The sequence below is a fragment of the Nicrophorus vespilloides genome, unplaced genomic scaffold, assembly GCF_001412225.1.
Source record: "Nicrophorus vespilloides isolate i.1.1-1 unplaced genomic scaffold, Nicve_v1.0, whole genome shotgun sequence".
NCBI classification, from domain to species: Eukaryota; Metazoa; Arthropoda; class Insecta; order Coleoptera; family Silphidae; genus Nicrophorus; species Nicrophorus vespilloides.
In genome coordinates, this window is record NW_017098093.1 from 165,356 (window position 1) to 181,183 (window position 15,828).

General features: G+C 30.6%; 3 protein-coding genes across 3 annotated transcripts; 2 read left to right on the forward strand and 1 right to left on the reverse strand.

Annotated features, from left to right (window-relative positions):
• Positions 1-6,735: 6,735 nt before the first annotated feature.
• LOC108561655 (Bardet-Biedl syndrome 4 protein homolog) lies at positions 6,736-9,082 on the reverse strand. Its single transcript, XM_017919689.1, has 10 exons — positions 9,046-9,082; positions 8,836-8,999; positions 8,544-8,656; positions 8,287-8,381; positions 8,062-8,224; positions 7,613-7,766; positions 7,405-7,527; positions 7,168-7,339; positions 6,925-7,112; positions 6,736-6,867 (listed from the first exon to the last, which is right to left on the reverse strand). Exons 1-10 carry the CDS (start codon positions 9,080-9,082, stop codon positions 6,736-6,738), a joined length of 1,341 nt encoding a protein of 446 aa, XP_017775178.1.
• A 2,344-nt stretch (positions 9,083-11,426) lies between these two features.
• Positions 11,427-12,570, forward strand: LOC108561666 (E3 ubiquitin-protein ligase MIB1-like). The gene is made up of 4 exons (XM_017919700.1): positions 11,427-11,532; positions 11,580-11,904; positions 11,957-12,042; positions 12,108-12,570. The coding sequence occupies exons 1-4, from the start codon at positions 11,475-11,477 to the stop codon at positions 12,530-12,532; spliced, it is 894 nt and encodes a 297-aa protein (XP_017775189.1). The 5' UTR covers positions 11,427-11,474; the 3' UTR covers positions 12,533-12,570.
• A 222-nt stretch (positions 12,571-12,792) lies between these two features.
• Positions 12,793-14,459, forward strand: LOC108561665 (E3 ubiquitin-protein ligase MIB2-like). The gene is made up of 5 exons (XM_017919699.1): positions 12,793-12,914; positions 13,334-13,416; positions 13,468-13,786; positions 13,842-13,927; positions 13,987-14,459. The coding sequence occupies exons 2-5, from the start codon at positions 13,359-13,361 to the stop codon at positions 14,445-14,447; spliced, it is 924 nt and encodes a 307-aa protein (XP_017775188.1). The 5' UTR covers positions 12,793-12,914; positions 13,334-13,358; the 3' UTR covers positions 14,448-14,459.
• The last annotated feature ends 1,369 nt before the right edge of the window (positions 14,460-15,828 follow it).

The window sequence follows — 15,828 nt, forward strand, 5'->3', positions numbered from 1 at the left end:
TCAAGATACACTGATGGAATGAATTACCGATGGGTAAGCGGTATTATTATCCAAAAAAAAAATTGAATGAGCAAAATTGTTTGGAACCCTTACAAAAAGCGAGGTGAGTTAAAGTTTAAATTATAACTGCATTCAACGAAGCCTTTCATAATTCAAACTAGGTGAAACTTTTGCATTTCTGAGCATTTTAATAAGTAAAACCCATTATCAAAATTAAAGCGCAATTGAAGAGATTTATTAAATAAACAAGTAATGATAATCATATTTTTGCAATGTTTAACATTTCATTTATTAAACTGTCAAATAGTTCGATTCTAAATCAGCAATACATTTATGTATTTTTGTTTGAGTTTGAGTTTGTTTTGAAATTTTCAAACCGTATTACAGTGAATACGCACTTGTTCGGCGCTGTAATTAGTATTATATGATTTTTCTTTGCTATGTTGGTTGCCTGCCCCTGTCTACTATCGCTGGCAATAGCAAGCCCGACAATCGAAATACCGTCAATCAAATTCCCGACGTTTGAAATGCCGACTATGTCGGGATTTCGATCACTATTGGTCCACTATTTGCACAGAACAAGAAATAATTAAATATGTTTTAATATAATGGTTCAAATTCAGCGTCATAGTGTAAAAGTTGTATATAATGAAAAAAAAAAATTTTTTTGGTCGAACAAAGTGCCAATAACCGAAGTTTCTGTAATATATATTTTTTTAATATTAATAATATTACTTTTGACTTTCTGTCAGAGAGTCGAACAGAAATTAATTTCGTTTCGGTTTAAGGTTACGTTCCAAGTAAATGTTTATCGTTACAGATTCGGTTGCAGTTCGTCTAAAAATTTCAGTTTCGGTTTGATTCCGGTTCAGTTTCGCTAGATTTGTGGTTGCCCTTTCTTATTCAAATTTTCTCGAGAAAACGAGAATAAAGCTTTATTTATATTGATGGTTTTGTTTATTATGTAATTGTTTATTTGAAAAAATAATTCGGAGCATTCAAAGAGACTTCGTGGATGTCTATTATACATTGTTTATTTATATACTCTATTAACAATAGACCGACCAACACAATGTCGAAAAATTATCTTTCTCGAATGTCTACAAAAATAAACCAGAATACTAGCACCAGCAAACTACCATCAGAGAGCATACATGAAAAAAAGCGATTATGAAATTAACCGAAATTAAAATTGTTACGGTTGTGTTAAAAAATCGGTTTCCGGTTTTCAGTTCGGTTCCGATTCGACTCTCTACTTTCTGTTTATCATTATCAGTTTTAAGAATTGAAATATATACAGGCAATATCAGAATTGTAAAAAGAATCTGCGAAAAATGTATGATGAAATTGTAAAATGGGGTAACATCAATAACCTTATCCAATGAAAATCTGTATTCTTTTTTTTACAAAAAATAGTTGTTTGTACATTTATTAAGAATATTCAGCAATTTCACCAGCTAGTATTAAACTTTTAAATCCATTACTCAACTATTAAGATCAAAATGTAATTAAGTACAGTTAAGTTCTGCTCGGGATTATCAGCATATGTTGTATTTTGGAAGAACATTAAAAGCAATTGCCAAAGATCACAAGCATCGAGAACGAAAACAAAAGAGGTAACAATAACCAGAGGTAATCATTTAGACAAGGAACATATTTTAATATTTTTACGATGGTGTCGGCATATTAAAAGTGCGTGCGTCAATAACGACTCGACTCTGTTTACATTTCCTGCTATTTTCTATTTACAAGACTACAAATTTCTAATCTGTTTTACACTCATATACAGTGAAACCTCGCTTAACGATCGTAATCCGTTCCAAAAGAAAAATGACTCGCAAAATGGAACGCATTATCGTAATTTACATTAGTTTATATGGGGAAAACTGTTTCACTATACGAGTAAAAATCCGAAAATTTTGGAACGGATTAAATTCGTTAAGCGAGGTTCCACTGTATATATGTTTTTGTTGTGTCCAACCACTAAAGTTTGGGTACCACTGAGGACTATTATAGGTGATTAACAGAATCAATATGCATAGTAGGCATAGTAGGTAGGAAGACAGTGATTGTTTGGAGCGTTCTTCGTATTGTCAACTTAGTACCAAGATGCACAATGGACAAATCCCACGGAGGATAGTGACCATTTGTGGTACTTCTTCATACTAGAAACCAAAATGCAGAATAGACATATCCCACGGAAGACAGTGACCGTTTGCGTCCATATTAATATGAATTAACTTTGTTAGTACAATAAATATTTGTAATTAGTCTCATTCAATCTCTAAAAGTATCTACATTGTCTTGGAAAGAACCCCAAGAGTACCAATTATTATAATAAACTTGTTTTAAACCAATTGAATTATTAAATTCCTACAACTGAGACTACACAACGACAATACCAGAAGAAGATATTCCACTGTGTCCAGAATTCCATCCCCGGGACACGATATTATATTCAGTACAAACCATGTTATAAATGGACTTCCGCGCAGTTTATAATTATTTCGTGTAACTATTATACGTAATTGATATTGAAGTAAGTTTTGTGTATTAATAGTTGTATAATAGTTCAGTTTACAATTAGGATGCACATAGTTATATATTTTACTACATATTTACCTGAATGAAAACTATATTTTCAATAGTAATTCATACGAAGTTATGCATAAGGATGCTAAGTTTAAACTGCACTATGCATCTGGATATTAATTAGTGAATTAGCTTAATATGAAGTTTATTATTGATCTTAAAATATTGAAATATGATTTTTTTTCTAAATTAAAATTAAGTAAAAACGCATGAAAAGCGATTAATAGTTATTATAAATTATAGAAAAACTATCTGAATATTTTTATTTAAATATATTCATATATTCTCTTATAGTTTACACATTATATTTATATATACTTATATATTCTATAAAATTATTTGTGTTCATTGAGTTGTGTTCTAACGTCAGGGAACATAACAAATCATTTCAAATGTCTGTACTCATATGTGAGTATGTTAACTGGTTCGAAATTACCGACAATGCGACGTCGATTAAATCATCTGTGACAATGATAAAGGCGATGTTCCGTGATTATATAGGATATGATCCTTCTGGATCATCACTTTTCTTGTTTTTAATCATCACATTCTTTTTAGCTAATTTAAGTTAACGTCTCTATTTCATGTTGTTTACGTAAAAAAATAATCAGTCGACTTAATTTACATTAAGTCTTTAATATCAGTGTCTCCCTGTATTTAAAATAAGTATATATGTTGAAATTCAATTACTTTATTCACCAAATTATTAGACTTTTTCAAAAAATGTAATTTATGTTATAATTTTCAAATTTCGGGCTTTAAAATAAATGTGCGTCTTATACATGTGAGTCTAATACTTGGGGAAATATGGTACATAATATTAACTAAAGTTTATAATAAATTAATAACTTACAATACGATAATTAATTTTGTTTCTTTGCTTATATAATCTATATTAATAATAATTTATAGCATGATTGCAGCAGTATTTTTTTTTTTTTTTGATAATATGAGATGTTTTATGACAACATGTATTTCGTTTTCGATCTAATAATATGAACAAGTCCACCCTAATCACACATTTTCTTATAAAGAGGGGCGCATTATTCTAAGACAAGACGAGCGGGCGTCCTCCTTCTGTGTATTTTCTTATGAAAAGGGGCGCATTATTTTTAGTAGCCCACGAGTGCCAAATTTTTTAAGACGATCCTTAAAATGAATGTACCTTAGTGTATATATTTTATTTGTATTTTAATTGAGTAAAATAAAAATACATTCGAAAAGAATAGACCACAAAATTATTTTTTTATACAATTGTCAGAGCGACAAATTTCTAAACGCATATTCTATAGTAAGTTAAATGCGAATGGTATTCAACATTTTTTTTAGTATTCGAGAAAAGCGGGGCCTGCTAAATAACAGAGTACATTAAAAATAGAATATTTATGGTATTCAGAGATTCGTATTGAGGTATTAAAGTTCACAGCTCTGTTAGGAAATTGTATTTTCGAAGCATCTTTTACACATTTGCATGTAACACAACAAAAACTTAACTTTCAATACTTTTATATCATTGCACCTTTAATAATTGCATTATTATTCAAGATTACAAATTTACTTCTTTGTTCTTAATTATTTGAAATTATATAAAGTGATGAAAAAAAAATGTTTATGTATGCCATTATAGTTATTATCATGTTCTATTTACTATATTCCCTAATTATAATAATGTTTTTTCTATCATTTACTGGTGCTTATCAACCTTTGTGTTATTTATGTATATTACATGCGAAATATAAATTATTGTTATAACATTACATCTTCTTACTGGACACAACATAATAACAATTCCAATTTTTTATTGAAAGTCCTATATATGTTTCTCTTACGAATAGGGTAATAATTAGATTTTTTTTTGTTATATTGATAGTTTAGTAACATAATTTAAGTCCACTGATGCAAAGTGTTATTTACTATAGGTCTTTCTGCCTGTGAACTTCAATTAATTATGCAATTACATCAGTCAGACAAACATTGGATAAATTTAATTACCATAGTTCGAACAAATTGCCAGGTTAATATTAAATGTAACTTAATTATATATCATGTTTACAAAGATTTAAATTCAGTTCGAAATAATTACAATTTCAGCAATGTCAAGTGCATCAAACAAGATGGGGAAAAAAAGAACGATTAACGATTATTATTAGTTATTGTACCGTATAAAGATAACGTAATCACTGACACTAAATTTTCCGTTATTGGATTTCACGCTTATAAACAGATCAGTTGTTTTTTCTTGCGTTATAAATTTTTATTCGCTGTTTTCATCCACTACTTCATCTTTGTCTAATTGGTATTAAATTTAAATACTCACTTGATTCAAGCAGAAACTTTTAAAAAGTATTAAATTGAAACAGAGCTACGCACGTTTGGTTTTGAGTGAATCAGCAGCAAAACTACAGAGCGGAGCGTCGCGACGCTCATACCTCTCTCGACCAGACGAGATGCGCATGGTTGCGCAAAAGATATTTCCATGAAAAAATAATATTTAATATTATTTATTGTGCGAAAAGTCGTCACTGATGTTTGATCTACTATTCAATGAAATACATTTCCTTAAACCTCTCAATAATAGTTTTTATGAGCCATTCAATTTGTTTAGTTAACTAATAATATATAAACATAACAGATTAGTGTTCTACATATTTATTTTTATTGGCCCTAATTTGCGCTAATGAACCTATTTAAGGCCATTATTACCTATATTGTAATAATGGCGGATGCGCCTGGTAAAGTGAATGAAATTATAAAAACAAACATTTCACATTGTAAATGATAATAATGTATATGATTTTCTATTGGTAATACATTATTGATGTATGTTGATAACTCAAAGATTGCTTTGTAGTTCTGAAAAGATTTATACATTTCCACGAAGATATAAACAAGCAATTCAAAGAAAACATAAAAGATAAAATACGTACCTACATACAATAGAAGAACATGATATTCCTATGCATTGGAAATTTATTTCGTGCATCACAACATAAATTGTTTGAAGTGTTTTCTTAAATCGCAGTAAATACATATAAGGTAATAGCAAATTTATTTCTTTTGTGAATAAAAATATATTGATTTCCTATTGTCGTGTCCCGGGATTAAGAAATCCTTGGACACCGTGGATTATCTCGTAGTTATGTCGTTGCGGAGTCTTAGAGGGGTTTATGAATATTAAATGCAATATTCTTAATTAACTTTATTGTATACATCGGAGTTTTATTGAGAAGTCAACTAAACAATAGTTGATCTCAGGTATTATTAACTAAGAGTTACATTCTCCTCTTAAGTTAGTATTTATGAAGTAAGTGCTCTTCCTTGGACTCTCCGAAGTAAGACTTCCTCCCTGTTCGACCCCTTAGCTAAGACTAAATTATATAACACAAAAATGTGTTCATTTCAAAAAGGGATTGCGTGGGAGGTAAGGGTTTGACCTTGTAGAAAACACAACCGTTTCTTTATCTAAGTTTTATGATCCTGCCTAAATATTTAGGGGCTGCAGAAGGCTGTTAAGTGGTGATGCAATAGACACAACTATACGATTTAATGTGTAACCGTCGTTTGGAATATTCCACAAGTTATTCTAAATAATCACGTACAAGTATCCGTTTGTATATTTGATGGAAACATTAAATATGATTTGTAATAATTAAGAGGAAAGTCATGGCCCTAATAAATATACATATTAGTTATACAATAGATGACATGTTGATAAATAATAAAGATGATAAATTGGTCGGCCACGACACTATATTTCCCGTTATATTCCATTTATAAATAATGCAAAGTTACTTTTATTTATGTTTATAATATACATAAAAGTTAAATAAACGATGATGATAATCTCTTAAAGTGTTAACTTTCATTGAGCTACTTCTCTAATTATACCTTTCTTCCTATTACCCCAAAATATATTCCAATATTTATAGATACATAGAATTTTGATATACTTTTATCCCATTTAGGATAATTTAGATTATTCAATATTTATAAATGAAATTTCTTGTTCTCATTTAAAAAAGAATAATTCTTAATAATTCATAATTAACATGTAATAATTATTTATTATATACATGCAAACATAGTCATAGACGCTTTTGGTCTTTCCATCCAATAGTAAATAGATTTAGAAAGTAATAACATTTATACTAAATCCTCGTCGCCATCGAAATTTTCAGTTGAATCAATTATTTCATTGCCACTATTAGTTACCAATAGTTCAGTGTGTTCGTCGCCGTCCAAGGTTATATCGAGATTCTTAAGCAGAGCGTTCAGCTGAAACACGATCAAAATATTTACATACGCTACAAAGGACAATCCGTGTTGTACTACCTCTGAATTGTTGATTTCCTCATTTTCCTTGATCTGATTCATGATTTCCTTTGCAGCCTCCCTGTGTCCTGCCAGCAGTAAACATAGACAGGTGTTTGCTAAAATCAAAGGCTCGTCTCCGTTAAGGGCTATAGCTTGTCGCATTGCCCTTAGGGCGTTTTCCGTGTCGTTTAATTCAAGCAAAGCGCCTGTAAAACAGTAAAAAAGAGTCAACTAATAAAATTGTGTATATCACTCAAGTACAAGCCAGAATCATGAAAGGTAATCCCAAATCGGGCCTTAGGTTTACCGCCGAGCAAAGAAAATTAAACGCAGACGCAGGCTGACTTGTTGCCAAGTGAAGTAACCCTAAATTCAGAAGAACTTTCCAATTCATCGGAGATAACCACAATGCTCTCTTCAAACAAGTAACCGCCTGCAAATTCAAACAACATTAACTATATTTATTTATTTACAAGACAATCTGCGATGTGCACTCACTGCTATATATTTCTGTTTGGAATAGAAACAGAGGCCAATATTGTTCCACAAAGCCACTGATTCCGTATCGCTTTGGACGGCAATTTTATATTTTGATAAAGCTACATCGTACTCTGCGTGATTCTGTATTAAACAACACAAATCGGCACTTCATTTTCGAGATTTCAGGTTGTTATTAGCTGCGTATTGAATTAATAATTATACATACTTGTGTGATACATCCAATCCCAAGGAGAGCTCTTGGGTTTAGTGGGTCGAGAGCGAGAGCAGAACTTAATCTCTCGAATGCGTGCTGGTTAATCCCGACTTTCAGATACAGCAATCCTGATTTGGTCAATACATTCACACTATCTGGACATGATCTGAAATAATTAATCCATTTTAGCTACAATAATAGCATTATTATTTCTTTATGTACTTATATTAAAATAGATACAACTTAATACAACATAATTTTAGCAATATTAAGAAAATATTGGCATGAACAAAGTTTAAGTTTAGGATCAAGTATAGTGAATTGGAAGAAAAAAATGTTGCATACTAAGGTTTCATACAGAAATGCTATAAATATTATGATGACATATAACACAAAGTTTACAGTAAAACCATACAGTATATGTTAGATATAAATTATAATTTATGACATTATTCACTTACGCTACAGCCTTGTTGCAAACATCGATGGCACCGTTAAAGTTACCTTCGGCGCAGAGTATTTGAATGAAAAGAGAAAAAACATTTTCCTGGTGACTCAGTTTAATAGCTTTGTTAGCATTTTCTTTGGCCATGTTGATGTCATTTAGCTGCATGTAACATTCGGCTATAATTAAAGTAAATACGTATTACGAGAATAGAAAATTATATAAAACATTGTTAACAGACCGATTTTATGATAAATCTCCCAATCCGATTTGGACGCAACTTTTTCGGCCTCGGAATACGCTTCTAGCGCTAATCGATACCTTCTTAGCATAAATCTACAAAAGAACTGTAATTATTTAACTGAAAATAGAGTAAACCGGACCGACCTAAATTTAATAGAAGATCTGCAAATACAATAATTGCTTAACGGAAACATGTTCTATTTAGGACCGGTCAGCAGTTTAAAAAAACAAGCATTGGAAGTAAATTCAACTTACAGACACTTCCCAATTTCTTTTAAATTGTCGACGTCCTCCATATCTAACTTGTGACAAATCTGAAAGGCCTCTAGGGATTCCTGCACTTTGCCTTCTTCCCGCAGGATAATCGCCTGAATACCGAAATGTTTAACATCGAAGATTGTTCAGTGATGATAATGTGATAAGTTACTTTACACTTTTGCATAATATTTTTTTCTTGCGTCATTTGCGCGTGTGAATTACGTAATACAACTTTTCTAATAAGTTCAGGCGGGATAAAGATGGGAAAAATATACTGAATGAAACTTACTTTCTTGTAGTGTGCAAACTCATTTTTGCCCTGGCTGGCATCTATCTCATTCCGTATTAAATCCTTGCAGGATACGGCGTCTCCTCGCACGTGGATTAAATGTATCAACCAATTTAACCTTCCTATAGGTTCCGGATCCTCCGTCAATCTTCCTTCTTTCCTATCTATCAAAACGTTGTTTACATGTAAAATTAAAATTAGTTTATTTACCAGCACTCTTGATATTTCCATTCGCCAAAAGACTCATTTTCCTTGTCTTGTATTATTCGAATGTCGAAACGTAAGCAATAGACGAATAACTCTTGTTTGTAGCGTCGTTGCTATAGTAACACCACTAAGTTTTGCTAACGTTTTCATTGATTCTCTTGCACCGGCAGTCGGTAAATGAATAACTATTAATTTGTTAAATATTTCTGTAATATTCTGCTACAAGAGAATGATGTTAATTTATCTCGTAATCGATTTAACCTAATTAAATCTACATATGATACATTTCATAAATAAATCTTATTTTGCGAATTTTTCAAATATTTATCGATATTTCATTTTTCTTCATGGATATCTCCTGATGTAAATTCGATTCTTTAAAGTAAATTGTTGATTTTATCTAAAATGGTAGTCATAGAAACAATTATATTTTTTTTTGAAGTTGTCATATCGATGTTAAGGATCAAGCAAAATTCATAGAAGCATGTCGGACGTGCAAAGATACGTTCGTCTTGGCAAAGTCGTGTATAATCTTTTAATACCTTTTACAATAGTATTATATGGAACAACCAGCGTTGCCGATGTTAACAGCTACTCGAAATTCATCATCTTCATTGCTACGCTCTTCATTTACATCCGGTACTATCGAAGCGGGTTAGTTTTTGCCTTAACACTGGGACATTTTCTGTACAGCCTGATGAAGGAAGCAAGAATGAAGAGAAATTCCAGGAACTTTCGGAAACATTTAAATAGTTGAAATTTTTATATTATAACTATTCTTTGTTAAGAACTTATTGCTAATTATAAAGTAACTAATAATTCAATTGTGACTATTTGTGATCCAATCGACCAATCACTTTCCACACATGGAATTTGATTATAATTTGTACATTTTGTTACACTAATACAAAGTTTATCAAACAATATATTTTTACCTCATTTTCTATATATTTTATTTATATAACTTTATTATACATTACAATTTAATTAATATGTTTTGAAATATTATACAATTTTATGATAATGAAATTGTANNNNTATTTTTTTACGTTATTTAAAATATTTTATTTATTGTACATTTATAACTACATGGCAGATGTAGGAAGACACATTTTTTTTTATATATCTCATCTTTGTCTCTTGTGGGTGTCAGAGTTGTCAGAGGACCACACTGGAAAAGGGGCGAACAAAGTAAACTATTTAGTTTTTCTTGTTATTTGAACTCATATGTATATACAAATTATTTGCAGATAGAGACGAAGTCAATCTGGGCACCATCTGCCAGGATGTGTCAAACGTTGTAATGGTTAAATGGGGCCAAGGAAGTTGGAAGAACTATAATGCCGGAAATAGCAACTGATATGATTTAAGGATCTTCGACAATTCATATTTAGGCCTTATCTACAATAGTGTTGCGAGGATTGTAACAGTGAAAGCATTATTAGCATGAAGTATCGTTGCGACCTTTGCGCCTCATGTTATATTCATATTGTTTCCAACAAATACAATAATTGGGTAAATGTGAAAATATAATTATAATTGCAACGATTACTGATAATGATGATATTTCTTTAGAATAAATCTACCTTCCAGGATATGCTCCAAAAAGGCTGGCCTCCGTTCCAGATCTTCGTACTACTACAATTATCTACCAACATTAGGTATACTTATAATTGGAACTTGTAACTCAGCAAATATTAATCAGATAACATTTTTTTATTAAAGGTAAACACTATGAACAAATTGCGAAGACTAAGACTAAACACGAAACGGAGTAACAATAAACCATCATCAGAGAATGTCACAAATTAGCATGCATAGATTATTCAGAATTGTTAAAGAATTGCTGTAAATAGTAACGTTCTTCCGAATCAAGAATATGCAAGGCTGCATAAACTAGAAGATGTACTCCATGAACTGGAAGACATGAATATTTTAATTATTTGCGATCACTAAGCTTGCAAAAGACGTGCGAAACGGCTTAATTCATGTAATATGTATAGAATATTTATTTAATTACCATTTTTATTATGCAAATACATTTTAGTTACAATTTTTGGTTGTCAGGTAGTGAGATAAGAACAAAATATTGATATTCACCAAGTCTTTCTTAGTTAATAATGTTGTCGGAGGACAGAATCAATGTAATTGTTTCTAGCTTGATTCAAATAAAGAATTATATCGAACTTTTGCATCAGGACATTCATAAATTTATCAAGCATATCATTCCCATTGTAACTTATATTAAAGCACACACATTCAATAAAAAAATAATAGTAACACAGATATCTAATATTAAAAGTATAAATGGTATAAATGTATGTTTTTCATAAACGTATGTTAGGAAGATAAGAAAGTGTTATAAAAAGACTGCTCTAGTGATCGAGTTACTTTAATTTTTACACTTGGAGTTGAAAACATCAAACTGATCCATGACTACATCAAGAATTAAAGTCATCAGAGGACCTAACTGGAAATGGGGAAATCAAGGTATATTTATATTTTCTTTAATATATAATTACTTTAACTATTAACAGATGGAGGCAAAGGCACTATTGGGACCGTCCTGGAAGAGTTTTCCGATACACAAAATGTGGTAGTAGTTAAATGGGACAATGGAATCTGCTCAAACTACAGAGCCGGATATGATAAAATGTACGACCTAAGGATCATCGACAATTCACAGATAACCACACTAAAACAGGATGTACCTTGCAATTGCTGCAATACTGATAATATTATTGGAATGAAGTATCAATGCAACTCATGCGAATTATACAATCTTTGCTTCACTTGTTACCACACCGAAAAGCATAACATAGATCATCCTTTCATTTTGTTTACAACTAAGACATCCAGTGGGTAAGTGGCAAACTATATATTTTTAGAACATTTAATAATTTGAATATTTTAGCGTCATTTTGAGTTCGAGAATATCCTCAAAACAGATTATTCACCGATCCGGGTCAAAATATTACTACAGACATCTTCCTGTCTTAGGTATACTAATCATTAACACTTTTAACATATTATATCTTAACATAACATAATATTTACTATTCAAGGCAAACATTATAAACAAATATTAAAGACTACTCCTTCAATAATGTGGAATGTAGAGGATGTAACCGTATGCGTAGGTTGCGATAAACCATCATCAGAAAACATTATATTTAAACCATGCAATCACAAAGTGGCGTGTACAGATTGTTCGGAAATGTTTGAGAATTGTATGATCTGTCGCGCATCCATAAAGAAACGAGTGACACCAAATGATATTGTCCTTCCTAACATCAATGAGAACAGATTACAGAAACTAGAAAATATGTTGTATCAAATTGAAGATAATTTCTATTGTCGTATTTGCACCGCAAATATAGCAAATGTTTTGTTCAACTGTGGTCACTGTTCGTGCACCAACTGTTCCGAAAGACTTGAAGTTTGTCATATGTGCAGAAAATTAATTACTAAGAAAATGAAAAGCCTATAAACAATATTGACCAATATTATTTATTTTATAATAAATATTATAACACTGCTTCTTTTTTATTTATTACTTTTGGATTCTAACTGTAAACGCATTTTTCATATTATTTTTTTATTCTACAAAGTAATCCACTTTTATCCAACGAAAAATAATTATAAATGTCGTAACTTTTTAAAATATACAAAATTCGCGCCTCGCGTAAATTTGGTGTGGGGCAAATCGGCTAACCTCGGTCGATTAATCAGAGAGTTGAAACGAAACATAGATCAGATGAGAAAAGACTGAAAGAAGAAATACAGTAAAGAAGAACCGGCTCGTCCTTTTCGTAGTGAATAAAAAGATAGTTCCTCACAGAACGAACCTTGAACCCTAGATATCGGCAAAGGTATTTCAATATTTCTTAATATTTCGTTAAAATTTCATAAAATCCATGAATAACTTTAAATATAAATAATGACTATATTTTATTACACACTTAAAAATATATATTAACCTAACATCAATGTATTTCTTTAACAGTTTTTGTTGGCTGTATTTAATTTATTATTTCCTTCGGTAAAATTGATGACATACAATATTTTTCTAGGAAGTCATATTGGAAATAGTAAATGGAAATATGCAACATTAAGTACATTCTTATTTTCTTTATCTGCAATATTTTTTTTTAATAAAATGTACATGACTTTTATTGTACCAATAATATATTAAAAAACAGGTAAAAAGATGAATAGTATATATGAATAGTTATTAGATAAAATGCTCAAATCATGAAACTACATTAAAAGAGTTTTATCTTTCATGCAGTGTATATTCAGAAAATTGCTCCATAATGATTTTGATTGGAACAGAAGTTGTCCGTGGACCGTGCTGGAAATGGGGTTCAGAAGGTATTTAGTTTTTTTTTTTACTAACAATATTTAATTTGACATTAATTTTAGATGGAGGTGAAGGAAGTGTGGGAACTATAATCAAAGTGACTAATCAAACAGTCATGGTAAAATGGAAAAATAATATCAGCAACATGTACAGAGTCGGTTCTGAAAATAATTACGATCTAAGGATATTTAATAATGCGAATATCGGTATTGAGCATGAAAATATTTTCTGCAACGCATGCAAAGGCAACAACATCATAGATGGCTTGAGATACCAATGTCAACAATGTTCAATTATCGATCTTTGTGCCAAATGTTACCACGGAGACAAGCACAGTTTAAAACACTATTTTATAATGTACGAAAAACCTGGATCAACAGGGTACATATAACGAAAGCTCTATATAAAATGCTTTACTATATTTGACATATTTTAGAATCTTAATGCCAAATAGGATAAGAGAAAAGCAAACCAATCCGTATACCGAGAACGTATACTACAAAAGGCACCTACCTATCTTAGGTTAGTAAATTACCATTTATTTTTGAAATTGAAAATAATTTAGTTTTCTTTGAAATTAGGTAAACCCACATATCAAATAAATATATCAAAAAAACGTGATAACATATTTCTCATTGATGATGAGAAGACTGAGTGGAAAATACCCCCATCTTCCAATACATGCCTAACCTGCAGCAAACCAGCTTGGAGAAATGTAACTTTCATGCCATGCAAACATAAGTTGCTATGTTTGAGTTGCTCTTTGAACTCCAAAAAGTGTTTCATGTGTAGGACGGACATAGAATCACGGATGACTCCTGATGGAGAAACAATTTCATCCGAAACGTTTCGTAAGGAGATGCGAATTCAAGCAGTTTTGCAACATTTGACTAACACTCACTGCTGCAATATTTGTTTGACGAACAAACCCGATATTACGTTCTCTTGTGGCCATAACGCATGTTCGAATTGCACGCAACAACTCCAGAATTGCCATATTTGCAACCAAAATATCAGTAGCAAATTGCAAATCTTTAATTGATTTGTTTCTCAATCAAACAAAAAAAAACGTATTTGAAATTTTATAGTAAAAATAATTAAACGTTGATCAATATTTCAGTGATAAATTAATTAGCACGAACAATGTACGTTTTTATTTTAATTTTGTCTATCTTCTATACATTTTTCCTTTAGATTTTATAAATATTCAATAAACGTTTTTGTTATTGTTGTATAAAATGTAATTAAGTGCTGCCTTTAGAAACAATTTTTATTTACAAGGAAAGCTAAGATTCTCGTAAATAAAACGTTAACAGTAATAGAGCATTTATTTATATTTCACAAAATAAACTCGCAATTACATTTTAAATACGTTTCTATTAGTCGCATTTATTCGTGTTCGTAAGTGAAATGTAAGTGGTTCTCTTGAAATCGAAATTTGTACCAAACTTTTAGCAAATTTAATTATAATGATAATTACTATCATAATTATAATGAACCTTTTTCTTTTATGAGGTTTTTGTGTTAAATTACCCATAAATATTTTTTATTTTATTTACGTAAACTAGCCTCTTCTATGTATGTGTACAATAAATTACGTTTATTATTATTAATTATTAATAATTGTTGTAAAAATGTAATAATTCTTATTTTCTATAAATTTGTTCAATTTCTTCATAATCGTAAATGTTTACTTTTAAAAACTTATTAACGTAATATTTTATGTTTCGCAGAAATGAAATAGTTTCTTTGATTGTCAATAAAACATAACAATGAGATATGAAGTTAACGTTGTAAAATTATTCTAAAATAACCTATATTTTTAAAATACCCGTTAATGCAATCTACCTGATCTACATCATAATGAAGCATCACATGTAAACTTTGGTTATATGCAGTACGTTTTCAAGATCGATCAGTATCAGTTGATGATGTCCATCTGTTGTGTCCAACCCTTATTATTATTATAATTGTTATTATTGATATAGTGTATTAACGAACTAGAGACATCCACGGCGTCTCTTAGTCGCATTATTATATAAACATACTCATCAGCATAAGGGAATCTCTACCGTGATCCCAGTTCGATACACTTTAATATAAACAAAGGGGACCAAGCGTAAACATTTCTATCAATACTCCTATACCTTTACTCCGAATTCAAGTCCTTATTATAAACACATAATGATCATTACCCGTACAATAGTAATCGATCATCTATTTCATATAAACAAATGCATAGGATTTTGTCCCGGTCTTATAATAATCCACCAAGGCCCAATCCCGTGCAAACGCTTAATCCTCTGACCTTACTTCCAATCACAACTCCCATCCCGTATTAATACTTAACTTTGTAAGTAGAATTAGTATCTAGAATTAGTCTCAGCAGAATCTTTGAGGACAAGCACAATTTCAGAAAAACC

Bases quoted from the DNA above. Each gene is read 5' to 3' on its own strand.
- LOC108561655 (XM_017919689.1), bottom strand. From the start codon at position 9,082: ATGAGTCTTTTGGCGAATGGAAATATCAAGAGTGCTG. The intron at 9,000-9,045 runs GTAAATAAACTA...ACGTTTTGATAG, and splicing joins TGGAAATATCAAGAGTGCTG to ATAGGAAAGAAGGAAGATTG. The intron at 8,657-8,835 runs GTAAGTTTCATT...TTCGGTATTCAG, and splicing joins AGTTTGCACACTACAAGAAA to GCGATTATCCTGCGGGAAGA.
- LOC108561666 (XM_017919700.1), top strand. From the start codon at position 11,475: ATGACTACATCAAGAATTAAAGTCATCAGAGGACCTAACTGGAAATGG. The intron at 11,533-11,579 runs GTATATTTATAT...AACTATTAACAG, and splicing joins CTGGAAATGGGGAAATCAAG to ATGGAGGCAAAGGCACTATT. The intron at 11,905-11,956 runs GTAAGTGGCAAA...TGAATATTTTAG, and splicing joins ACAACTAAGACATCCAGTGG to CGTCATTTTGAGTTCGAGAA.
- LOC108561665 (XM_017919699.1), top strand. From the start codon at position 13,359: ATGATTTTGATTGGAACAGAAGTTGTCCGTGGACCGTGCTGGAAATGG. The intron at 13,787-13,841 runs GTACATATAACG...GACATATTTTAG, and splicing joins GAAAAACCTGGATCAACAGG to AATCTTAATGCCAAATAGGA. The intron at 13,928-13,986 runs GTTAGTAAATTA...CTTTGAAATTAG, and splicing joins AAGGCACCTACCTATCTTAG to GTAAACCCACATATCAAATA.